This window comes from Danio aesculapii, chromosome 24 (assembly GCF_903798145.1).
Source record: "Danio aesculapii chromosome 24, fDanAes4.1, whole genome shotgun sequence".
NCBI lineage: Eukaryota > Metazoa > Chordata > Actinopteri > Cypriniformes > Danionidae > Danio > Danio aesculapii.
Genome location: NC_079458.1, coordinates 34,329,940 through 34,343,957, shown reverse-complemented (window position 1 = coordinate 34,343,957; position 14,018 = coordinate 34,329,940). Strand labels below are relative to the sequence as shown.

General features: G+C 39.0%; 1 protein-coding gene across 8 annotated transcripts in view; it reads left to right on the top strand.

Annotated features, from left to right (window-relative positions):
- The window catches only part of kmt2ca (lysine (K)-specific methyltransferase 2Ca), a 207,892-nt gene that overhangs the window by 183,236 nt on the left and 10,638 nt on the right, over nucleotides 1–14,018 (top strand). For 4 of the 8 annotated variants that reach the window (XM_056450456.1, XM_056450455.1, XM_056450454.1 and 1 more), the window contains 10 exons: nucleotides 190–393; nucleotides 954–1,118; nucleotides 1,416–1,545; nucleotides 3,327–3,474; nucleotides 3,753–3,922; nucleotides 6,229–6,365; nucleotides 6,468–6,678; nucleotides 9,432–9,574; nucleotides 10,217–10,312; nucleotides 12,550–13,702. In XM_056450456.1, the coding sequence (XP_056306431.1) occupies nucleotides 190–393; nucleotides 954–1,118; nucleotides 1,416–1,545; nucleotides 3,327–3,474; nucleotides 3,753–3,922; nucleotides 6,229–6,365; nucleotides 6,468–6,678; nucleotides 9,432–9,574; nucleotides 10,217–10,312; nucleotides 12,550–13,702 (2,557 nt within the window). The remainder of the gene's footprint in view (nucleotides 1–189; nucleotides 394–953; nucleotides 1,119–1,415; nucleotides 1,546–3,326; nucleotides 3,475–3,752; nucleotides 3,923–6,228; nucleotides 6,366–6,467; nucleotides 6,679–9,431; nucleotides 9,575–10,216; nucleotides 10,313–12,549; nucleotides 13,703–14,018) is intronic. The other 4 variants (XM_056450458.1, XM_056450452.1, XM_056450453.1 and 1 more) reach the window with 3 other exon arrangements.

The following is a 14,018-nucleotide window of genomic DNA, read 5'->3' as shown; positions in this document are numbered from 1 at the left end:
GTTATGCTGCATCACAGTGTCCATCATACTCTTTTACAATTTTTAAAAATAAATAAGCAAATGCATCCAGAATTTTCATATTCAGAAATGAAATGGAAGAAGCATTTGCAAAGTGCGGAATTTTAAAACTGAGATTGTTTTTTATTAGTCTTGTTTTTAAGCTGAAAGATTTTTTGTAATTGTCTATAGAGTGGTATCAACAGCCATTTGACAGGAAATTCAGATTTGGAGCCTTCACTACCAGAGCAGTGCAAAAGGAAACAGCGCAACAAGCGTACACCAAAGAATGGTGTTGAGAAACCTCCTTCACGCTGGAAGAAGAGGAAGAAGGATGATGATGAGAGACAGGCAATATACACCAACACAGACACATTGATGACTCAGCTCAAGCAGGTAAACATCCTACTGCACAAAGACGTTGTCTAGACATTATGTTCTAGTATATTTTTTGATGATTTTAAAACGTACATATTTATTTTAATAATTGACTTATTTTTTGCAAAGGGTAAAGCATGTATTTATTATTTAAGCATATCTGATGTGTATATTAAGGTCCTCGCTAGAAGTAATTGTAGTTTACCTACATTAATGGTTTCAAATTCTTGGAGGGCTGCAGCTCTGCATAGTTTAGCTCCAACCAGCACCAACTCACACCTGCTTAATAGTCTCTAGTAGTCTTGAGCACCTTGATTATTTACATCTACTGTGTTTTATTAGGGTTGGAGCAAGACTGTGCAGAGCTACAGCCCTCCAGTAATCGAGCTTGAGACCTATGACCTACATCATGTGTGGTCATCATTTGCTGTAGAACACATATGTCCATTCACAACTTTAGGAAAGCTTACAACCGAAATCTGCAAACAAATTAGCACATGAGATTGCTGTCATGTGTCTATATGAACAATACTGTTGTCGTTTTATTCAACTTTTGTCCATTGCTCTGTTCCTGACAGCAGCTGTCTATGTTGCCACTGATGGAGCCTTTGATTGGGGTCAATTTTGCACATTTTCCCCCATATGGCAGTGGGCAACTCAATGGAGAAAACAGACTCTCTGGTTCTTTTGGAAGTGCATCACTGGATGGAGTATCCGACTACTACTCACAACTCATCTATAAGGTTTCATGTCTCTAGTTTCTTTACTACTGTTTCTCAACCACATTCCTGAAAGACCACCAACACTGCATATTTTGGAAGCCTCCTTTCTCTGTGACACCAATTACAGGTCTTTCAGTCTCTGCTAATGAGCTGATGATCTAAATCAGGTGTGTTTGGTTAAGGTGACATGGAAAATGTGCAGAGCTGATGGTCCTTCAGGAACGTGGTTGAGAAACACTGCTTTACTGCATCATGGTTAAGCAAACATGGTGACTCTGCATTTTTTTCATGTTTGTTTTACCCTGTTTGGGCTTTCAGCAGAACAATCTTAGCAATCCCCCAACGCCTCCTGCATCACTGCCTCCGACACCACCACCTGTTGCCAGGCAAAAGTTGTTGAATGGCTTTGCCACTGCAGAGGAACTTGCAAGGAAGGCAGAAGTAATGGGTAAGCATGAGAGTATAAAGCAGTTTAAAATAATTTATGTGCTTTCATTATATAGGTACAACGATCAATAAATTAGATGCACAGCATTCAGTTTGAATTGAGAATAATTTGCATCTACATGCCAACTAATTCTCATTAGATTATAAGTAGACTGTTAGGTTGGGGTTAGGGTTAGTGTAAGTTGACATGTACTTACAAAGTTTCTTATAGTCGTTTAAATGTCTGTTGAAGGAGCAGTATCAGCATCAGACAATCAAAATAAAGTGTTACCTATGATTTTTATAATTTCAAGATTTATATTTGGATATCTTTTTAAATTGTCGTTTTAATTTACAGTTTGTTGTGGTCTATAATGCAATTTTAATCACATTGTGGTAAAATAAATGTAGACTGAATTCACAATAAAATGGCTTATGTGAAGATAACCTTGGGTTGAGCTAAAATTGACAAATATATTCTAAAAGTTAAATACTGTACATCAGTTTTGAAAAAGAGAACTGCATTAAAGGGGTGGTCGACAGTGTATTTTTAAGGTTTGGTTGTGTTTATAAGATGCAAAGTAATGTGTGCTCGTGCTTCATTAGTAAAAAATCGTATTATTTTTGCATATATCTTACTTTGTTTATATACAGCTACTCTGCTAACATGAAAACGACTGTCATATTTCCTAGTTCCTCCGAAAGTCCCCCCTCAAGAGGCTCTGATTGGTTAGCTAATATAATGTGCTGTGATTCGTGGATCGGCTCATGAAAAGCGTCATGCCTCTAATCGCACTTTTGCGATGTGTAAATACTGTCAGTCAGTGTAGCTGTTAGCTGTATTAGTTTGTGCCTGAATCAAACAGAAAATGACACAGAGGACACAACCTGCTTTCTTAAATAAAATTGGACAAGTGTCTTACATATATTCGGGTTATAAGCATGTGTAAGTAATATGAAATGTTCACATAGCTTTTGTGAGTTCGTTATTTGAGATGTAGAACGCAGGGAAATTGGCTGCATAGAGAGACACTGCAGCGCTGCTGAAGATTGTGTTTACAGTGGTTTGACTGATATATATAAATTTGTAGCTAAATTGTTTACAGTGCCAAACATCATTTCCTGTTGTTTACATCCTTGTTTGCATCCTCGCAACAACATACTGTGAACACTAGAAACTGTACCTGTAGTTGATCAATTTAACAAATAAAAATATGTACAGGTTGTGGCTCACTATCCACAGCTTCTTCTATTATGATTGGAGCTGCTCCTTTTTAGCTGAGTTTTTATTCTAATCCAGCACTGAACTGGGAGAGATTCTGGAGGTTCTCCTTTGTCAAATGCTAGCTATATATTTTTTGTCAATCTCTGGATGGAACATAATTAAAATTAAATTGTAAGCACTTTGTGCCATGTCCTTTGGAAGCCCAAATACAGAAACAGAATGAGCTCTGTAGAAATAGCAGCGTTTGGACGGCATTTTAGCTTTCTCTGCTACATTACAGCATTACAGTGCCTCTGGTCGCACCCCTTCGCTGCACATGGTGAATTCACGTAACCTAAAGCGTTTGTGATCTCACTAACCCTGAGATTTAAGCTAAGTTATGCTAAGCTAACTCTGTAATGTCCCCCTTTACATTCAGAGATGTCGTTCACACAGCTACATTACACATCAACTAAAGTTTAACATAGGATATCGTAATGGACCACCACTTTAATTCACAAGCGCAAATTCAGGAACAACATATGAGTTTAAAAAAATCCTCTTTCGTAAACTGTATGTTTGTGATGACTTCTCTCTAGCTTCGAAAAGTTTGGGTCAAAAGCAGCTCACTACTTCATTTAAAGCTGAAGATGACCTGCTGGGACACACCATCACTCAGGGCCCAAAGACTGTTGATGTTCCTGCTTCACTTCCCACGCCACCTCACAACAACCAGGAGGAACTACGGTAGATTTTCAGGACTTTTTAAGTTTCGTGTTTAGAACATTTAGTTTCATGCAGGCAAATTTTTGTGTCAGTTAAGATTCGTCTATAATGTATCTTATTGGTTTTTTTGGGATACTAAAAAAAACTAATACCCAACTTCCAAAAGTTACATACACCTAAACTTAACTAGCTCTTGATGCATTAGATCTCTAGCTGAGATGTCTTATCCTGAGATTATCTATTTTTAACACCTTGACTTGGGTCAATATGTGTTTAATGGTTCTGTTTGTCTTTAATAGGGGTCAGGAGCATTGTATGGACAGGGACACTCCAGACAGTTTTGTCCCATCATCCTCTCCCGAGAGTGTAGTTGGCATGGAGATCAGCCGTTACCCAGATTTGTCTAGAGTTAAAGAGGAGCCACCATCCCCTGCTGTCTCTCCAGTCATTCCAATGCTGGATTGTAAAGGTAATCTTTAGAGACCAAGGTAGTGTTTATACTTGTGCAATTTTGCATTAAAACGCATACTGTTGCTAGGGTTATGCCTGGCATCCACATTACTCCACTTTGAAAACACTGTAGACCCCATTTCATTTGAAAATGTCAGAGTTGCGTTTAGTATAGACCGAAGCACCAAGGGTATAGAATAAGCATGGACCAATGTGTGCCCAGCAATATTCCTAGAATATTGAAATGTCCCACCAATAATTTCATCCCCACCAAAATAAAATTAAACTCCGTTATTAATTTAGAGTAGATGTGCAGAAAGAGTTTAATCATGTTCTCTATTCGAGTCCTATTCAAGGTTATAATAGTTTGGATTTTTCGTTAAATATAAACAAAGTTTTTATTTCATTTTGACCTTTTTTTTAAATCAGTTAGTTTTAATTTGTTTTTATAGGCAGGTTTTCTAGTTTTTATTAGTTTCTATATTTTCAAATTACTTAATTTTAGTTTAGTTTTTATTAGTTTTTATATTAGTTTTAGGTTTTTTGTATATTAGGATATTTGTTAGGTGAAAGATTTAAAATCATCAAAGTAAATATTGTATAATAAAGACTCAATCAAAGATAGGCTACATTTTTTCATCTACCCATCCTCAAATTCAAATACAACAGCCCACAAGATAGCAGCCTTAAGTAAAATAAGTGTTCAAGGCCGCTTCTGAGGTTAGATACACAGTAGTGATGGGAAGTTCAGATCTTTAACGTGAACCAGATCTTTTGTGACAGTCTTCCCAAGTTTGGACTCAACATATCAAAGATAAGTAGTGAGCAATCCTAATTTCAGTGAGTTAAAACATCACCATGATCGGAAAATTTTCTTAATATTATGTTTTGCAACCCAACTGAAGCATGATTCACGTATTTAAATTCCATTACGACTTTATGTAATAAACATACGTTTCGCCAGATCCTCTCAAGTTGTTTGTGGATAAGTGCTTAACGTTACTGGAGATGTGAAGATCCGGTTCACTTAGAAGATTCAGTTCATTTAGAAGATCTGATTAGTTCTAGTTTTTTAAAAAAAACTCTTGTTTTTATTTTTATTTCAGTTAATGAAAAATATATATATTTTTAATTCTAGTTTTCGTTTTTTCGTTCGTTTTCTTTATTATAATAACCTTGGTCCTATCTCCCTCAACCACATATGTACAGTGTGATTTGCTGTCCCTATCCCTGCTGAAAGGCTGTAGCTACATTTGAATTTTAGCAGCGGCAAAACTGCAAGGAACAGTCCTTGCAAAGTTCTGCAAAGAACTTCCAGTCCTTGTCTTCGTATGCAAGACTCAGGTGAGACTTGGACATAAGGAGCTGCTTTTCAAAGAAAAGTGTAACTTTAGTTATATAACACTTGCAGTTAAGTTCTCACTACTAAATGAGTCCATCATAATGAAAGCAACTAGGACTGTCAATTTAGTGAAAATTAGGTTTCGATTTTGGCCTCCAACGATTATGAAAAACAGTAATCAGATCAAATGGTTATTGTGTAACATGCCTCCCACTTTCCAGATGTCTGCATTTATTCAACGGCAAAGCCCAATTTTAGTAAAATCATCTACATTGAGTTTTTCATAATGGGATGTGCTTGATTTATACTTAAGTTTAGGTGCATGCATAAATTGGCAGGTATGTGCAATAATTTGTTCAAAATGTGACACTAAGTGATCATGCACATAAACCCTCAATGCAGTAAACTGAAGTGCTTATTAAACTATTACTGTCAAGAGCAAATCTACAACCTTGCAAAGCACAGACCTTTGAATATTGTGGTGTGGCTATTAAAGATCTCTCTCTGGTCTTCTGGACTATAACATAACACATGCCCAATGTGTGTGTGAATGCTCATGTAACATGCGTTTTCGGTTGTATAGTGTTGACAGAGATAGTTTCTCTGAAATATAGTAAAATTGCCAGTATGACGTATCATGTGTTCACCTTTGAAGTTAGAGATGTGACTGGGTGAGTAAAGACTGTATAATAAGCAGCACTTTATATTTCACTGAGTAGAAGATCCCACAATGCATTACAAAAATCACGTTGTATAAGCATTATAATACTTATATATAATACCTTTGTACTGAATGTCAGCAGTGTTAGATTTAAGTCCAAGGTTGCAGTGCCAACTGCATCTTTAACTTATCAACATGCTATTAGCAAAAATTTCAGATGAGCACTATTTGTATATCCTATGCAGGAAGTTGTAAGGCAGAATTAGGTTTTAAATAGAGCTGGATACTGTCATCTAACATAACTTTTCTTCTTTGTTATTAGGTTCTGAAGCCAGGCAATGGGAAGTCAAGACAGAGCCTCCAAGTAATTTTTTTGCTTCACAATTTGGACAGCTCTCTACATGCTTAAGAACTGACCTGGTGCCTGTATCCATTACTCTGAACCCAGTGGCAGCAATGGTGAGTACCCACAATTACATTACCCATTCTGTAACAGCAATGCCTTTCTCAGAGGAAGATAATTACATCTCATCTCTGAGCATGTGTCTGCTTCTGTCACAGAATATTCAAGGAGTGGTGTCAGCACTAGCAAACATGCTTTGTGTGTCCATACCTGGGAACTATGAGGTGACTCGCTCTCCAGGACCAGAGCACCGCAGCTCAATAGACATGTTGAGTGGACTTAAGGTTCCTCATCCAACTTCCCTGTTTCACCAACAACCTGGTATGAGGCTCCACAGACCACCTCTGCCACACCAAACATTTAGCGATGGTTAGTATAACACTCATATATTTTCTAACACATATATGTTATACAGACTTCTATGCGCAAACAAATGCTGAAATGATCACAATTTCAGGCACAACTTTATGTGCTTTGTTTCTTTTAAGTGGTATATTGACAGACTCTTAGGCCCCATTTACACTAATATGTTTTAGTTTTAAAATGGCGTTTTAGAACGAAAATGATCCATGTCCACACTGGCGTTTCACCTAGCGTCTCTGAAAAGCCCTCCTTCTAAACTATACTGCTGAAAACGCAGTATAGTCATCACATGACCACACACTCACTCTGGCATGTGCTGCAGCTTATGCGCATGTCTAAGCTCCAGGCAGTCAGTGGGCGCTTTGAGCACACCTCCCCAGGTGAGAGCAGCACATGTCAGACAGTTCATCAAGGGTCTTTGTAAGATTTCATCTCACTGTTAAACTTGATATTTAATTCATCTTGTCTCTATCTAAAGACTCTTCAGTCTTTTGAATCTATTACTTGTTCTCAGGTAACGTGTTTTGGCTGAGCGCAAAGATAAGTTGATATATTAATGTATCCACGTACACTGATTCTGTATGTTTCGACTGATTGCTTACTTTTATTTTCTATAATGTATAAACTGTTTGACCGTTAGGGGTGGGCGGTACACCTGTGTCATAGTCATCACCGGTGTGACATTGCGCCACGACATGGATTTTCTAATACCGTCAATACCGTAATAAATCAATTATGCGCCTTGAACGGCTGCATTTACATCAATAATAGCTAATTCTAAATAATAAGTCATTCAATTTTCTTCAAACGTTCAGTTGTGGTCTGAATACATGTCCTTATACTACAGGGCTCGAAATTGCAACCATTTTGGTCGCATGAGCGCCCGAAATTTAATCTATGCGCCCTCGTAATATATTTGGGAGCATTTGTGTGTCTGAATATAATGGTTGTAGTGCAATCTGATTTGATTTTCTCTAAAAACTTGCTGAATCGCTCTACCCTGCTGCTCTATTGGTTCATATTAGCTGTCGATCACTCAACGCTTCCCGCTGTCAGATAACAGGGAGCTTTTGTTACTGCAGGAAATGCAAACGGCTGAAGAGTGAAAAGTGCACAGGTTTGCAAACCTCACCTAAAGTTATAATAATAATAATGGTGCAGATGACAGCGATCAAGACATGAGGTAAATGTTGATCCGCCAGCTGAGATCAATCGAGTGTTTTCGGAGAAGGTGCCCGAATCTCGATGCGTTGCATTCACCGCGTGTTCAGCGCAAATGTCCGCTAAATATAAAATCTAACACTGTACACATCATCGCCAAAGAAACTCGCCTTTACTAAGTTTACACTGAAATTACGGCTCATAACAAAGAGCGGAATTGCGCTGGTGGTCATCGCGAGAATCCTGCTCTGTCTGCTCATAAATTGGTGCAGCTGACTCACCTGCTTTATTCCACCAACACAGAGAAATGAAGATCAGCTCATAACGAGACTGAGCATTACAATGACCCAAACCAAAACTTTAAAGAGTGATAAAAGTGAGACTTTCTTTTGTCCGTTCTTCCTTGAGATGTATATTATTTTGCTATTGAAAGTAATACCATGATATTAAACCGTCACCGTTCATAAGATGAAAAATACCGTGATATTAATTTTAGGTCATATCGCCCACCCCTATTGACCGTTATACTTTTATTATGGCCATTATTGATTATTAAAACTGATTTTCAGCAAAAGAAACAGGGTATGTTCCATATTTTTCAATGAAAATGAAAGGAGGCACTTGTGTTATAGGCTCTGTTTTGTTATAAATATGAAACAGTGAAGGTGACGGTATAAATATGTAGCTACTCGATGCCTTAACATTTTTGGTGTCTGTTAAGTTGTTAATATCAAAATGAAAATATGCAGTTCCTTGTATCATGTTTTTATTTTGTTGTTAAGATAGTGAAACAGCATAGCCAAGGTGATGTGAATGAGGTTATAAAGTAGCCTCCACTGCTCCTTTTAAAGATTTACTCGGCGTGTTTTTGGGAGTTTGTTTTCCATATCAAAGTTGCGAAGTCTGAACAAGGAAAGGATGCAAGACTAAACGTTGTGCACTTAATATTGAGGAAAAAGCCCCAATTAGCCACGTGAATGTCTGCAGCCATGCCTCTGTTTTCAGATGTCTCCATTTTTCCCCATCCACCCTGACACTGAGCAACAGCATTTTAAAATGACAACGGCCACTTCATTGTTTATGGGGCTCGAAAACTCTGGAGTGGATGGAAGGCGTAACAGTAGCAAAACTTATGCGTTTAAAACTAAAACGTATTAGCATGAATGGGGCCTTAATTGTTAAGTGCTATGCATTTTCAGTTTTTTTTTAAATGAAGATCAAGTGCACTTTAAATTAATTCTTCTAAGAATGCTTGCTCGAAGTTCTTCAGTGGCTGTTTTTTTTCTTTGAATAATCATGGTGTTTTAAGCAATAAATGTGTTAAATGTACTACAGAAACACTAATATTTTGATGGAATAGTCATATCATTTAAAAACCACCAAAGATTAAGACCAAACTTTAAAAAGCCAATCATAGAAAGTAATAAACTATTGTACAGTACATCTTTGTTTACTTTGCTGCTCGTTGATTTTATTCCAATCAATTCATAAATCAGTACATAACACACTTAAAAGAGCTGCTCTGATTTTCAAAACACATAAGCTTTTTTTGTAATCTGCCAGAAATATCTGTGATTGATGCATTTCTTCTATTACAGGTACAGCTATGGTCAGACGAGACTATGGTCAGATGCATGGAAGTAGTCTAGGATCCAAACCACAATGGTGCTCCCATTGTAGGGTGGTGGTCCTTGGGAATGGGGTTCGGAAGTCCACCAAAGATCTTCCAATGAATAAACTGGTATACAACACTTATGTATTTAAAACTCCCAAACCACATGTTTTATGGACACTTTGTTGAGTCATTAGACAACATGTCACCCCTTAAGGGCTATAAAAGTGTTTGCCGAACCGGTTGATGTGGGTCTAGACTACATCCTCTGACACAGCCCTCAAGAACGTTAAAGCCGAGGGCCACGGAGCACTTGAAAATATGCAGCCCCCTCAAAGCCCCTTAAGGAGGCGCAGAATAGAGCTCCAATTATGCTAATCCGGCCCCTTGATGGGAAGTGAAAATCTACCCTGCTGCAGTCACAGGGTTAACTGACATTACCCAAGGGGATGTGTATACCGAGGCACGTTTTGTTAAAGAGCGTAAGATGCCCAAGTTCAAAAACAGTTAAGCCCATTTCAGGTCATTTAAATCATGGGACACCTTTGAAGTCTCCCTCCCTCACCCCCTCCCTTTCCTTTTAATACTATGCAAATCTAATTCCTTATGGCATCAACAAAGGTTTGCAACATATGCAAGCTTTGATCTCTTGCCAGTGAGGCACTTCGATTTAATGATAATTTGTGCCATTAGATGGGAAATGGCATGTCCCTTATTTTTTACAACTTCTGTCCAAACTGAGCATGATCTTAAAGATGTTCTGTCTTACAGGGCCATGGAGGAGCTGTGGAGAACCTTGTCTTCTGCAGCAATAACTGCTTAGTTCTTTATTCGGCTTCCATGCAGAGTAAATTGTTAGATTGCAAGGTGAGTCGAAATCACAATAGTTTATGAAGACATTGATGTGAAATCTGCTGCTGTTATATATATAAAAAAAAAACATGTTATGTATGGTTGCTCTGATTGATTGGCTGAAGATCGGTATCGGCCGATAATCACATTTCATGACTCGAAAGGTACTCGCAAATCTGGCCGATCTCATTAACCAATCGCTGGGGTTGGTTTTTGAGTTTACAAGCAAAGGAAGATGCACTCAAGCTCCTGCATATTATGCATAGCCTACAACAGCTAATGAGTAATTATACAGTCTGTTGGTGCGACTTGTGCGAGTCTCTTTGTTGCAAGTGCGGTCATTGTATTTCCAGTCTTTTGAGCTGCTGTGATGCGAGCGGAGCGATCGCCCCTATCTAGTGTCTCATCAAACTTTATGACCTCTCCTGGAAGCTCCGCGAGTTGTCCGCTTATTCATACCGGCTCCATGATTTCCAAAAATTTGTTAATATACCTGAAAATCATTACGACGAGAGTGAATGAGCAAGACAACAGATTGCGAGAGGCACAGTGATGTTCTAAGCATCACATTTGTTTGGTTAAATGAATAGAGCAGTAAAGATGTCGCGAGTGCAAATCCCTCCCTCTTTCTCATTGAGAGATATACGAACAAAATATTTGAATGGTCTTTTTACATTATGACAACTGAAAGTTCTGTGTTTTTGACAATATTGCAAGTTCACTAAAAGATGGCTGGAATTATTAGATAAATAAAATTTATAAAGGTAAATTAAATAAAAATTATATCCCAGTATTGGGTTATGGCTGAATAGGGCTTCCGCTGCCTACAACATGTGCTAGATAAGTTGGTGGTTCATTCCACTGTGGCGACCCCAGATTAATAAAAGGACTAAGCCGAAAAGAAAATGACTGAATAAATAAAAATAATTTTTTTAACATGAATATTTAATAATATAATTTCTTGTAATATACTTATTGCAATAAATAGTAGTTTATAGGCCGATTTCCTTTGAGAAGAGAAGTATTAGGTTTTTTTTTTTACACCTACCATATTTACTGTAGTTTGTTTGAATCCCACTAGAGCTTGTTTTCCCTCTTTGTGCTGTTCGTTTGGGCAGGTGTGAATGTAGCAATTGCACTCGAGTGCGCACCAAAAGTAGACCAAAACAGCCTACCGAGACCTCCTTGAAGAGGTGGTCTCAGTACGCTTTCAAACGAACCCTGGAGCGGTTCGTTTGTGGTGAGATCATGATCCAAACTAAAACAGACCCGACTGCTAAAAGTACTGTGCCTTTTTGGACTAGTCCGATGCACTGTCCCATCTTATGGGGTGTTTGTTGACAGCACCTAACCAACAATTTGAGAGAGAGAGAGAGAGAGAGAGAAACATTACCTGATAGATCGTTGGTAATATTTCTGGAAGATGACCATGTCGCAGTTTAGCTAAATTAAGTCACGCCTCCTCCTGACTTTCAATGCGTCTTCGCCGTTTGCAATTAATTAAAACATTGTTTTCCAGCCACCTAATTCTCGAAATGTATAGTTTGTCTAAAGTGATGTATACAAACTGTATAGTATACTATGACCAGGGATACAATCAGCCAGCACAACCGTCCCACCATAGTAAAAAAAATGACATTTTCAAAAAATGCCAGTTTCTTTACTTGCAGGAGTTCCATTGGCATTTCCCACACGTTAATTCTGACCAATTGAAAAGCAGTTTAGGAAATACGTTCAATAACATCTGGCCAATGAGTGATGTGGATTTTGTCACATGACTGCATTTTGGTTCTTTTCAACTGGTTTGGACCAAAGCAAACCGTGTGTGGTGAAAACGACCCAAAAATGGCAGAAAAATGCTACAATGTTTCATGTGTTGCCCTTGGTCTGGACCAAATGAACCGAACCACAGATGTGAAAGCACCCTAAAATTTATATGTGTGCATTTTAACTACTTATGCATCAAATATGCGCTCCAAACTTTTTCTTAATCGGTACTCGATATTGGCCGATCACCATGAGATGGAATTAGTACTTAGTACTATTAGTACTACTTGGTACTATTAGTACTAATATCGGCTGCAAAAATCCTGATCAGAGCACCCCTATTTGTTTCTTGTAATGATGACCATCTGTAAAATACAATAAATGGTTTCGTCAGTATGTTTTACACATGTAACTGAAGTGCTGCTGGTGGAATTATAAGACAGTTTAGTTCAGAGGTAAAGTGTTTTCTTATTCTGCTCTCACAGCCAAACTTTCCACCTCCATCTGACTCTGAGGACAAGCAGAATCCCGCAAAGGTGCTTCATCAATACAGTAACAATATATCTGATCTTGACGTCCACTGTCTGGCCCAGCTACAGCCTAAGCAGTCTCCACCCCCAACGCCGATAATATCCTTCCCTTCGATCACTTCCGAGATGCTGAGAGGAGATTGTAAACCTGATACACTAAAGGTCACAGTCAAGCTCAAGCCTAGGCCACGAGCGGTACACAATAGTGGGGATGAACCTCGGTATTTATCAGGGAAGCGTTGGAAGGCTCTACGTTGGAGAAGGTGGAGTGTTCAAATCGTTGTACCTAAGGGTAACTACCACCTGCCTGTGGAGGAAGAAATTGATGCACTTCTAAAAAAGCTGGGGACCTCTCTTAGACCTGAACCCATGCCTAAAGACTTGCGCCGCTGCTGCTTCTGTCACGAAGAAGGTGACGGGCTCACCGATGGACCTGCCCGATTGCTAAATCTTGATCTGGACTTGTGGGTGCACCTCAACTGTGCCCTTTGGTCTACTGAAGTATACGAGACCCAGGCTGGAGCTCTCATTAATGTAGAGCTGGCCCTGAGAAGAGGCTTATCGGTGCGCTGTGCATACTGTCAGCAGACTGGCGCAACAAGTGGATGCCACCGCTTGCGTTGCACTAACGCATACCATTTTACGTGTGCCCTTAAAGCACAGTGCACATTCTTCAAAGACAAGACCATGCTGTGCCATCTGCACAGACCCAGAGGAACCAACTTGATAGGAAGTGGGCTGCTAGGGACTGAGCATGAACTCCGCTGCTTTGCTGTGTTTCGAAGGGTTTACGTGCAAAGAGACGAGTCACGGCAGATTGCCAGCATCATCCAGAGAGGGGAGAGAGAACACACCTTCCGCGTAGGCAGCTTGGTGTTACATGCAGTCGGTCAGCTACTACCTCAGCAGATGCTAGCTTTCCACTCAATGACTGCCATCTTTCCTGTGGGCTATGAGGCTAGTCGGATCTACTGGAGCATGCGCCATGGCAACCGTCGCTGCCATTACGTGTGTTCCATCAATGAGAACGATGGGAGCCCTGAGTTTATCATCCGTGTGGTGGAGCAGGGATACGATGACTTGATTCTGACTGGATCCTCACCGAAAGGTAAGCAGTAGCATAATCAAAAGTAGTCACCAATACAGTCACATGTATTAAAGAGCCCCTGTTATGCATTATAAAAGGTCATATTTTGGTTTTGGTGGTCAACAACAGTCTGATGTGCATGCAAGGTCCAAAAACACTTTCATTGTCTTATAACATGCATTTATTTTTACCTAATTATCCCAACGACTCCCATATTATTTGTTCAGCAAATGATTTGTTTCCAAACCTTTTCTTAGCACGGTGCTAATCTGCACTGATTCAGCTGGTTCAGCGCGAGACAGAGAGAAACAGTTATGAAGTAGCGTTCAGAGTATAT